Below are 12,873 nucleotides of genomic sequence, written 5' to 3'. Positions count from 1 at the left end.
AAAATTCATAATTAAGTTATTAAAAGGCAGACATTTTTGTGGTTTAAGTTGTTACTCTGCTGAGGCTCCACCTTTTTGGCAGTGTAATAACTTAAACCACAAAAATGTTTATTTCATTTCTATTTATCTGCATTTTTCATCTGTCTACTACATTCACAGATTACTGCAAACTCAAAATGCAATTATAGCAATTATATTCAACACTGTATGACTTTTTGTAAACTAAAGCACTTTCAGTGTCTTCTAAAGTCAGTCCCTCCAGGAATTCGCAATGTTGCAATTGCGCGAATTCACACAAAATCAACCAATGTCCCCAAATTTTTCGCGGCCTTGCAATTTTGTCCAATCACTGCAACTTTCCCACAATTTTGGCCCGCCTCCCATGAGATCCACCAATCATAGCAGCTCCCAGCGCAAACGTAATGCATGTACGTCACCGAATTCACTTCCTTAATTATGGTTTGAAGATGCAGACGTGTGATACTAATGTCCAGGGACGGCTGGTATAAATGGGCTAACAGGGCTAAGTCCTCCCAAGCAAACACAAAAAAGATGAGAAAATTATTTTTTAAATAACTTACAACAGATTGTTTTAAGTTTAGGTGAAAAAAAGGTAGAAACAGCACCAATCAGTAAAAAAAAACATAGAATATCGCTAAATGGGCTTATCTTTTACAGCCCCAGCAGATACCGTCCGCTTTCATTCATTTCGCTCTTGTAAGTGATTGACAGGTGTCATGTCCCGCCCCCGTGATTTACTGATCATTTGGGCTAACTTCAGGCAGCCCACAGGCCACTGACTTTTGACCAATAGCAGCGAGTTAACACAGCGGTGGCTTTCATTCATTTCGTTCTAGTAAGTGATTGACAGGCGTCATGTCCCGCCCCCATGATTTACTGAACATTTGGGCTAACTTCGGTCAACCCACAGGCCTTTGACACAGCGAGTAAAGGTTAAGCTATGGCGGGCGTTAGCATCCACGAGGTGGATTATTTGCTTTCATGTCCATTTTCCTCAATGTCTTTGGAGGAAAAACTGGAAGTTAAGAGACTGGGATCACATCGGTTGTCGATGTGAGCTTCTTTTCAAATAAGGTAGGCCCAATGTTGACCTGTTAAAGGACTGTGACACCTTGTTTTTGCTGAGGTCATCTGTTGTGCTGAAGGCGTGTTTTGCACTACATGTCGCCAAACAGTTGTAATAAGACAGTTGCAGCCGGCTATCTGTGGGCAGTCGTTGCAGTTGGAACATGTTTTGTAGTGGTGTGTGTGTGTGTGTGTGTGTGTGTGTGTGTGTGTGTGTGTGTGTGTGTGTGGGTGTGTGTGTGTGTTTGAGTGAGAGAGTGAGTGAGAGAGAGTGTTGATGTGGAGCACTAAAAAAGTATAGTGTACCTGTAATTGATGTAACTGTGCAGCTGTGTTAACCATTTAATCGGTGTTATGCATTTGTTAGCCCACCCAACAAATTTCACCACCAGCCGCCACTGCTAATGTCTCTCATTTACCAACAAAAATTACTGCTGAAGACCGTGAAAAACAATTAATTCGCTGATGTTCTTCACCAAAGCGGAGCTAAACTGTTTTACACTCGTGCAATATTGTGGGAATACAAAAAAAAGAAGAAAAATCATCCATTGATACACACTTTTTTTTTTAAAAAAACACGAAACGTATTAGAATGGCTGAAATGCCTCCACATCCTCAGCTCTGTCCCGACTCCATTCTCCCCCCCCCCCCCCCCCTCTCTCTCTCTCTCTCTCTCTCTCGCTCTTTCCCGCTGCTGCCATAGTGGAGTGCAGCTTCACGGCTGCCTCTGCTTGGCAATCAGCGTCTCCCTCCGGTGCCCGGGCAGCTGTACACCATCCTGCTGATTACCTCCTCTGCCATATAGACCAGTCAAACCCTCCACACCCTGCCAGATAGTAAACTCTGCTACCACAGTTAGTTTCGTTCTCGCCTCTGCATATGCTCTGCTTCGTGCTTTTTCGCAAACTAATTATACCTGTGCTTTCAGACTCCCCAGTCCAGCTGCCCAGATCGCCTGCCGTTCCTCCCGGTCTCCTCTGTCCTCTCCCTCGGAGCCCTTCACCTGGATAACCTGCCGCTTTCCCCCAGACTCTGGTCTTCCCCCCGCCTGGCTCCCTCTCCTCCTGACGCCCCACCAGATCTGCCTCCCACCCCAGTCCAGACACATGTTGGCCACCGCTGGTCCCGGACACCGAACCACCAGTCCGCGCTCCGCTGTCCCGGCATCCACCAGCTCACCGGCACCACACTACAGTCATCCCGGACGACCTCCCACCACTGATCCCCAACTCCGCTATACCACGTCCCGGGCTCCTCCCTCCACCGGCTATCCCTCTGCTCCTCTCGCATTTCCCCTCGACCTTTCCTCCATTAAAGCCAGTATTCTCGTTCAGCCTGCCTCGTTGAGTGTTCTCTGCTCGGGTTCCAACCTCAGACCGTAACAAAATGAGCAGACAACAGACCAGACAAATCACTATGATGGAAACTGTTACATCCAGATCCGTTAGAGCACTGAAAGAATAAGGTAACTTAGATTAATTGTTCCACCAAAGAACACGGCGGAGTTATGTGACCATCAGCGTGTGTGAATCATTTCTCTGTTACCAACATCACTCAAAAACGGACTCAGGGATTTGAATTAAATTTTCAGGGTCGGTCAGAAGTGACACAAGGACCAAATGATTAGAGTGATACGGCTTAAAGTTTGGATCCACGGATTTGTTAAGGATTCATAGCGGCACGGCGTCTGATAGCAGCACGATAACCATGGCAACAAGCTACCTCAGCGGCCTGCTGACGATCACATGATTGTGATCCTACAACAGATCTACCACTGTGGACGTATCGGAAATGACACAAGGAACAACTAATTAAATTGTGGGGATGTTTCTGAGTTCCATCAATTCCCGTCGCCTGCTACATATTTAGGTCACGCGATTTGGTATATACACATGCAGAACACACACCTTCCTTGGTGGAGTACTGCGCTCTCTTCTTGTTAATTGACGTGACAAGCCGTGAGCGTGTGTGTGAACACGTGTGTGCCAGGAAGTGAAATTAACTTTTTAAGCCACTGACAGATATGTACAAATATGATTCATTCAATAGTAAATTATGAATTTGTGCCGTAAATCTACCAACTACGTCATATTAAACCAGTATCTGGCTGCTGCTAATGTCCCACCAAAGTGTGCCAGCTTGTGGAAATGGGTTGGAACATTAAATAATTAATTTCGGAATAAATATTGTCAATTACAGTGTTGAAACATGTTCTACAAGCTGGAAAAATGCAGCTTTTTAGCAGTTGTCACTGTCTCCCGCAATTTCATCACAACAAATAAGCATCACAACTTTTATCGCAATTTTTAAGAAAAGCTGCCGTGAATTCAGGTATTTTCGGCTGTAACAATCATGAAAAACGCCCGCGAAATCCTGGAGGGACTGTAAAGTGGTCTATTATGGGATGGCTACACCATTAGCAGGACTGTCGTAACAAACATTAGCTCTGGTGCTAACAGCAACATGTTTAGCATTGAAGTGATGCCATCGGCCTGATGTGCTGCGGTGATCAGAAAGCTCTTTGTTGTACAATTTGCAAACAATCACGCTTTTATACAAGCTGACATCAGGAAGATTTTTAAAAGAAAACTTTCCTTCCAACAAGCTCAATGAGTCTCATGTTCCTTCACTGTTCATGAAACCTCCTTGTGCACTGTGTATCTTTTTCATTGCAGACCATAGACCAGGGGCAACCTTTAACACTCAAAGAGCCATTTCGACCCGTTTCCCACAGAAAAGTAAACACCGGGAGCCGCAAAAACCTTTTGGCATTTAAAATGAAGACAACACTGCATATATCGCTTTTTTACCTCTATGCCCTTGTTAATCAGTTGTGATTAATTAATTACAAAGCCTCTAATTAGATAGATTCATTTTTTTAATTATGTCCTTCCACTAATATTTATCTTACTTGGTTAATGTTATTTTTGCTCCTGGACCTCATATGTTACTTAATATTAGCTGGAAATCAATATTTTGCGAATGTCTATTTAACTTGTAAAATCTAGTTATCTATTTATCTTAAGCTAATAAGTTTTCTCCGGTAAGTCGCTGCCCTATTTTCCAAGACGACACTCCTCTGACTCTCTGACCTGCTGCCTGGACATCGAGCCGTGTTCTTGCTAGTAATGTGTATTACCCTATCATGAGTACTTTTGACTCAAAGACAAGACGCGTCTTTCTTGGAGTGGAGCTTTAATATACAGGCTTGCCATTCTTGAGTACAAAACGATGTGAAACTACAGGCGTTGCTTCTCCAGGAGTAAAACAAAAAAAGGCATGAAACGTGTGGGAATCGGAAGCTCCGTGTTGTCTCTGCATCAACTTTGAGCTCTCTGTCACTGGGGAAAATCCCGGCAGCACATCCGGGGGAGTGACACGTCAAAACAAGAGCGGTAATTTCACAATAAAACTCTATATTAAAATGCATTGAAACGCGCCTGAAAGGCAGAACAATTTATTTTCCAAAGTTACAGGGAGCCACAACAGAGGGCTGAAAGAGCCGCATGCGGCTCCGGAGCCGCGGGTTGCCAACCCCTGCTATAGACCATATGCTGCAGACAGACTTTAGGGTCATTACCGCCACCTATTGGGCTGGAGTGCTCATCAGTGTTACTAGTGTGCCACAAATTAGGGAACTGAGAAAGGTGCGATTAAATACCTTAATTTGTTTAACGCGTTATTTCTTCTGTAATTACTTAATTGTAATTAAAGCGTTAAAGTCCCAGCCCTAGTATGAACTACAGAATAATGAAGGTTCTAGACATGACTGATGTATCGATGATACTGTGTGTGTCTGTGTTTGTGGAGGACACGCACAGCTGGGAAATTGTAAAGTAAGATATGTATTTTTGGTGTAAAGACAAATCACATGCTTTCCAGAAAATGATATATAGATAACTCAAAACATAATGGTGTAAACTTAAAGCATTAGTCTGAACATGTCTGGGCATGTTCTCTGTAAAAACGTGACCTAATGATAACCTAATGTCCTCTGTGGAGTGTGATCTAGTGGTGAAATATGATAACTTTTTTCATGATCTAACCAATAGATTTAGAAAAAATATAATGGTGTCAATACTGCCTATCAAAAATATGCCCTATAGGCGTGAAAAAAAACCCAACTGTCATAGCATAGAAGATGATGCACAGCTCAGTAGCTCTGGTTTGTCTTGGGGGTGTTATCACTGCTAACAACTGCTCATGGATTTTCTGTCAACAATAAATCTGCCTCTGAATTCTGACATCTCTTGGGGATTTTTTGAAGATTTTTCAGGAAGCTTTTCAGACATTTGAACAAGGTCAAGACTTACACTCATGATTTGGGACTTAGTTTCCACTTCATTTCCTGATAATGCGTTGCATTGCTCTTCAATGGAAAATGGAAAAAGTACTTATTATCCCCCACCTCCACGAAGTGGAAAAGGGGGATATAGGTTTGGCCTCCGTCCATCCGTCCGTCCGTCCGTCCGTGCTTCCGTCCGTCCGTGCGTCCAACATGAAGGGGACAGCTTTTCTCGGAAACTATTACAGCTAGGATTACGAAATTTAGTGTGTAGCTTCACACCATGGACACCTTGATCAAGTTCGAAAATGAGACCTGTGCGATAATATTTCACAGAGTTATGGCCCTTGATCACTATTTTGGATATAGACTCATAGACATCACATGTGGCGGGGGATATTGATGACCATGTCGTCTTGTTTCTTCTGTATATGGCAGATTTTGTATGTAATTATTTTTCTTCTAGTTGTCTATGTATCTGTTTCTGTCTTTTTCTGTGTTGTAAAGATCAATGTATTTCATGTTTTATTTTCATTTGTCTTTTTCCAAAATTTTAAGTTTTATGGAAAATTTTGCATGTGGTACATTACACACCTTGAAGACCATTTTACTGTTTAGTTTATTTAAGTTTGGAGGTAAAAGCAAATGTGTGTTGCCCACTTACAGATATTAATACCAGTGTGTCTTGCTGATTAATATGATTATTTTTTTCCTGTATTGCAGATAGAGAACCAAATATCAGACATTGACAACTGAGCAAGGTCAGTATATAATCTCTGCTTTAATGGTACAATTTTGCACAAATTGACATTTTTTTAGGTGTATGGAAAATGAATGCATCATAGTCCTTTTAGCTCACAGCAACTTGTAGTTAGCAGCAAGAGCATGTAAGAACACAGCTCCGCCTTTGGAATTTCATAAAAGATGGCAAACTCAGATAAGAACAGAACTTTCTCCTCTCCAGCACAGAACAACCCCCATTTCTGGAGACATGGGGATACATGTATTTCTTTGTGTTTTCATTCACAGTAAAAAACATTCAGGCCTTCTGCAGAGAGATGGAGTTCCCTGCAAGAACATTAAACACCTGGAAGAACCTTTTTGAAAGACAATAACTATCACTTTATGCTGTAAATGCTTTGTTGGATCAACACCTTATTCTTGCTCTAACCTCCTTTTCACCCTCTCAGGAATGCCATCTTTCCTCCCCCTCTTAGGAGATCTTTCTGCCTGCCTCCGGGGTCATAAAATTTTATGACCTGTCTTAAGAGAACTGCTGGAGCACATAGAGACACACTTTCTTTAAGGAACTGAACATCTTCAAAGCTCACATTTCTGAGATGTAGTTTGTGTTTTCAGATTTACCAAAGTTACAGAAAGTATTTAATCTGTAACATATTCAAAAATGGTGTTTCTATAAGGAATAGAACCATTTTTATTGATTTTGATGTTTAATCTAATTTCTTCAACAGGATACGATGATTTTGGAATGATTTTCCATTTGTTAATTATGAATTCTTGTGTTATTCATTATCATATGTATGGCATGTTATCATAGCTTCACTGTGACATATATTTTTAGTATTTAGAACACATTCACATAATATTCACATATTTGTTAACTGTACATTTGGGAATATGTGGTCACTTTTGCTTAACTGGATTATGGTGAGGAACAGACAGATCGTGTTTTTTCGTTATTATCACATATTTTTAATCCACTTGTGGTCAGCTCTCTGCTCCTCTTTCTTTGAGAACAAAGAAAGGATCAGATTACGAGTGAAGATCGCACCGAAAAAGTGTCATCTCCGCCCAGTGTCCTCCCCAGGCCCCCTGGCCTGATATAAGCCAGACAACCCCCTTCCTCACTCTCTTCCTGCCTTTGTCTCTCTCTGGGATGCCCACGCCGGAGCATCCCACTATATTCTTGCATAAGACGCGTCTTTACTCTATCTTCTGAAGTTTCTTTGTTCCAGGGCTTGGTCTCTGGTAGCTATTTATCCTTTCACTTTTTGTAATTTAAGTTAGATATTTTTGCTCACATTCAACGCCGAATTTATTCCTTTTATCCGTGATCTTTGACAAGAACTGATTAAGAACCAGTTCCATTTTTCCTAATTTTTGCGGCTCTCCAGTTTATCCGTTCTTTTACTTGGCTAACGCCTGCTAAAATACAACTAGAGCCATCATTTTTAATCAAGTGATTTTGCCATCAGCCTGACACCGGCTCCCTCAGCTGTGAAAACCGGAGATCTGCTGGTCCAGAGACCCATTTGCTCCGAACCCATCGCCCATGCAGGACGGTTACCGTCACCACCGTGACACACAGTGCCTGGGAAGCAAAGCCATCCCGTTGCGCTGTGAGGCGTCATCCACCGGCGACTTCTGAGTCCCAGCATACTGACGGTTCGACTACAGTAAGCAACCAGCTGAGCTGCTCTGATTCCGATTTTCCGGGTTTGATGTTACTAATCACTTGATTACTTGATTCAGCCACTCCGTTATTCTCTCATGAATCGGTTTTAGTCCAAATTACCGTTTTATTTACTTCGGTCGTCAGCTATCTGGCTTCCTTCACCATAATCTTCATATCTTTTAAATGCAAATTTGAACCCACACACACACACACACACACACAATCCCACATACACACGCACGCACACACACACACACGTATTCACGTACGCACACACACACACATTACTCACTGTAAATAGAGTTCACCTGTATTGTTCCCGTAGAATAGTAAATAAATGTTTTCATTTAGACCAAATTACAGTCTTTGCGTTTCATTGTGTGAGAACATGAGGTCAATTTAACCAAGAATTCTAAACTTTCTGATATGAGACTGATCAACTGAATTTCGATAGGAATTTCTTTGAAATTCTGCTTAAATTAATTAATTTCCTTGCATAACGCAAGGTGGTGCCCTATATTCAATGAGTTCAAATAAAATACCTTTAGTAGTTTTCCTACAAGCGATTCAAAAGATCTCAGGCTTTCTTTTCCCATTTTTAAGGAGAGTGAGAGAGTAAGAAACACTGCTCATCACCTTCCAGTTTAATCCACCACACTGCTCTTCTAAATGGCCTGTCATGCTCTCTTTCTGGAAGCGTAAGGAAAGGCAGCTTCTCTGCAGTTATCACCGATGACTGAACAGCCGCAGAGATAAGACTCCGTCTCATCCACACTTTCCATCAGACGACATTTAAATCCCCCCTGATTTTCTTTGTACAAACAAATAGCTGTGAATTTAATTTGTCTCTTGGCTGACAATTCCTCCCTGCTGTCCTCAAGAGCCCACGAGCAGGAATCTTTCTTAGGCGCGCTGATCATGATAGATCATTATGTTGATGGCATAATGAACGGTTTGTCCTCGGATGGATATCTGAGTGGTTGCAGGCAATATCAGGAGCATTAGTGTATTTTAGTGCTTTAGTCCTCTGAGCTTCTACGGTTCAGAGGAAAATCTTGCAAAAAAGTCACCAAAATTGTAGCTGCCTTTTATATGTAAGTACACTGTAAAAGACGGCGTGATAAAAATACTTAAGTTTCACTACAGCCTGTTTGTTTTTTTGTTTTTCTTTTCTTGCAAGTTGGGGAAAAAGATGCCTGCAATGCAAGAAGTTGGGAGAACAGATTCCAGCAAAACCTTCTTGATCAAGGAGGTGTCTTTGACATGAAAGGAAAGCAATGACTGACAGCCTAGGAAGAGTTTTTCAAACTTGTTTGTTGCTTGTTTGCCTCATTAGAACATGACACTCCTGATGTGTACTTCATCAAAATGCTGGGTATAAATATTCTCCAGACTGCTGCAAGATCAACTGCAAAGAGCAATCAATAATTTCCAGTCAAACTGATTGCCTTTCTGAAAAATACGGACAATACAGTGTATTGTGTGCTTAATATATTATGGTCTGTATTGTGCATAAAAATGCAGTTAAATGATCAGTCAGATGAAACTGAAATGATCTCTTTTGCTGTACCTCAAATTTATGTTTTTGTTTCTGTGCATTGAAAACTGTGACAAGATACGATGCTGGCAGATAGCTAAATCTGAATGGAAGAGTAATGCATTGTCTTTGACACTAAACAATTCTGTGATTTGCTTTATTCGTACATTTTAACAAAATGTACCATCTGTAATTTATTCACAATGTCTTCACACCGTATTGTATGCATACAGCATGTTTAAAATGGGGCTATTATGGATCATTTGTATTGATTATGTCTGTTGTACTGCCATGGGTGATTAGAGTTTTTGGCATAAACCTGCTCCCACCCAAAAAAAGGTGTTGTTGTCATTTTCACAAACAAGTGACAAATCAGTAAGCATATTGTTTTTCTGTGTTGGGTTTCGGATCAGTATAGTATCTCATCAACTTTGGGGTGGCCTCTTATTTTTGGATAAATCGTGATAACTTGGGTGTAGCCCTGTAGTTTGTCTAGCGTCACCATAAGGTTGAGATTTGTGGTCTTAAGAACACTGGATCACTGCCATTAAATCTACAGACATTTAGTGAGAATACATATGTTATGTGCTGTACTTAAATATAAATTCAAGTTGTGCATTTTAATCATACACTACCAGACAGAAGACTGGACACACTTTCTCATTCAGTGCTTTTTATTTGTTTGCATTATTTTCTACTTTGTAGATTAATGCTGACCATTGATACATTTTTGTTTACAACATAATTCCATATGTATTCTTTCGTAGTTTTGATGTTTTCAGTGTTAATCTACAATGTATGAAATAATTAAATCAAAATCATTGAATAAGAAGGTGCATCCAAACTCTTAACTGGTAGTGTATATTAAGGTTATAACTTTTTGAACTTTTTTTCCAAAATCAAAGTCCTGCATCATGATTGGATGAACTTTTTGGTATAATTGAAGAAACCAAACTCCATTTTAAACACTCTTTTAAAAAAGTCCCCCTGAAACAAAAAAGTAGTAAATACACATTATATGAAATGTGAAACCATGCTAAGTTATCACAAGGGTCATTACAAGTCAATATGACTGATAATGGATCAATGATAAGTTGTACTGCCATCATATTATACTGGAGTATCAGTTTCTATTCTTGCTTTCACTTTATAAGCCATGTCATTGGCTGTACCAAAAAGTTCATCCAATCATGATGCAGGACTTAGATTTTGGGAAAAAAAAGTTATAACCCTAGTGTATATACTTTATACGGTAATTCTACTCCACTGCATAATGTACATATTTAAAGCTGTTATAGCTACTCAAATGATGTAATTGACAAAAAATGTACTGTCATAAATTATTTAAAGACCCCCTCCACTGGAAATCAGGTTTTATACCTGGTCTTTATATTCTGGAAGACACATCATGAGGGAAACATACAGCCAACACCATAGCTTGAGAAATGCTACCTTGAAACTGCAGTATACCAGTGACTCACAAAGACAGACTCAGAGTTGTAGGGTTTCATACATGACAAACCTAAGGAATCAATCCTGTCAGTTTGCCAGGTGGGACTATCTGGATCATTGTATTTCTCCAGAAGTGGGTCCCAGCTTGAATAGGTAAGACTGAATTACTCCAGTGTTACAACTTCCCATTAGAAAGGTGTGCTTTGAGAGCTGTAGAGTATACCTGATGTGCTGCAGCAAGGGGCAGGTGAAGAGAGAGGTAGGACTTCATAGATTTGTGTATTGTAGTTAAATCAATCGTATAGTGTTACATTTCAGCTTTTTGTAGGGCAGGAAGGGCTTATTTCATTGGAAAAAAAAATATGAATATGTAACTGATACACAAAGATTTTTTTTTTTTTTTTTTTAGGGCTTAAATGGACAGGAACAGTAGTTCCAGTCTGTTAAATGTGAGGATTTGCAATAATTTTATGAAATGAGCAGGTCCTATGATTGGCATTTTTCACTATTTTAATAAGTTTTAACCAAACAATACTTTGATTAAATAAGGAACTTATCAGCAGATCACTCCATTAGAATGAATATTCTGTTAGCCTGTTTATGAAATTAGAAGAAAAATGTGCCCTCCTAAGATCAGAATGTTAGAATTCAACTCAAGGCATCACAGAGCCACCAGCATGACTGCAGGCTCTTGTTATTAACCTTGTGTAAATGTGTGCCAGACTCAGCCTGAAGCTATACTTCTGTGTAACTTTTCTCTTCAACCCTGAACCATTTTAAAAGTAAATGGAAGTAACAAGGTGAAAATGAAAGCCCAGCAGGATGCTAAATGTTCAAATTCTCTTCAAGTGTCTTTTAGCACTGTGTAAAGCGCTATATAAATATAATTATTTTATTATTATTATTATTATTATTATTATTAATATAAGGTGCTGAGAGTTGCAGAGAGGGTGATTCGCCAGGCTTCAACAAAGCAACCTCCAAAGGTGTCAACACTCACACACATCGTCCGGGAGGAGATTGGAACAGAGGATGTTTTTCTGTTTGGGGAACACATTGAAGAAACACAGTTTGGTATCGACAACCATCATTCCAGCTTGTTGTCATTGGTTGTGTCCATGTTTCTCAAGATAAGGCTGCACCATATTGCCAGACTTACTTATCTTGACCTGCAGAAAGGGAGCACAAGAAAGAAGCTCTGCAAAACAGTCCTCTTTCATTGGTTTTAGCTGTCAAACAGCGCTGAGTGGAGCGGGTGACCGGTCTAAGATGGCGGCCCCACCGCTCGTCAGCCACAATAGGCAGTAGCAGTCGATGTGGTGTCTACTCTTTATATATGTCTATGGTTGCACACGTTGTTTACCATGCCTGCTGTACATGGAAATAGACTAGTGTTAGCTCTCTGTGAGGCAAAGAAACGGCATCCAGACTTGGGGATTTTCCAGTGTAGTGTCTGAAACATGTTTGTTGTAATAGCCCGGACTTTGTAAGGTGTCTCGGTTTGAAGAGGGAGCTGTGTCCGCCCGCTCTGCACCAGTTTCTACCGCCAGGAGTGACCGTGGCTGTGGACTATCATCGTGGATTCTCTGTTCTCATGCAGAATTTGGATCGCCTGCCTTTTGATGTCAGTAAGATCTTTCCTTTAGGTATGTCTAGGAAGACAACTTCCAGAAGTGACACTGGACTGAGCTAACGTTGTGCACAATTCAACTAAGGGACTAAAAGCTGCAGCAAATCTGTTATCCTGGCCAGTTATTTGTTATTTTTTAAACGAAATTTTGGATGTGCTTTTGAGACATTTAAATAATAATGTTAGTATAACAAAGCAAGTTATTTGAGTCTGTGTGTCATTCTCTGTGTGAAATCACTCTCTTTCTACTTCCTAAGACTAAGAAGTTATTCATTGTACACACGTGGACAAAATTGTTGGTACCCCTCAGTTAAAGAAGGAAAAACCCACAATTCTCACTGAAATCACTTGAAACTCACAAAAGTAACAATAAATAAAATTTTATTGAAAATTAAATAATCAAAATCAGCCATCACTTTTGAATTGTTGATTAACATAATTATTTAAAAAACAAACTAATGAAATAG

At 40.3% G+C, this 12,873-nt stretch overlaps 1 protein-coding gene across 14 annotated transcripts in view; it reads left to right on the top strand.

The window, feature by feature from the left end:
- Positions 1 to 12,605, top strand: part of LOC110968734 (RNA-binding Raly-like protein) — a 93,377-nt gene extending 80,772 nt beyond the window's left edge. For 9 of the 14 annotated variants that reach the window (XM_051953391.1, XM_051953390.1, XM_051953388.1 and 6 more), the window contains 3 exons: positions 2,015 to 2,551; positions 6,095 to 6,132; positions 6,401 to 8,144. In XM_051953391.1, coding sequence (XP_051809351.1) covers positions 2,015 to 2,308 — 294 coding nt within the window. In that variant the 3' untranslated portion in view covers positions 2,309 to 2,551; positions 6,095 to 6,132; positions 6,401 to 8,144. Of the gene's footprint in view, positions 1 to 2,014; positions 2,552 to 6,094; positions 6,133 to 6,400; positions 8,145 to 8,967 lie in introns of those variants that run through there. The other 5 variants (XM_051953386.1, XM_051953387.1, XM_051953394.1 and 2 more) reach the window with 5 other exon arrangements.
- Positions 12,606 to 12,873: the final 268 nt, after the last annotated feature.

Source organism: Acanthochromis polyacanthus, chromosome 9 (assembly GCF_021347895.1).
Source record: "Acanthochromis polyacanthus isolate Apoly-LR-REF ecotype Palm Island chromosome 9, KAUST_Apoly_ChrSc, whole genome shotgun sequence".
NCBI lineage: Eukaryota > Metazoa > Chordata > Actinopteri > Pomacentridae > Acanthochromis > Acanthochromis polyacanthus.
This window is presented reverse-complemented; position numbering and strand designations above follow the sequence as displayed.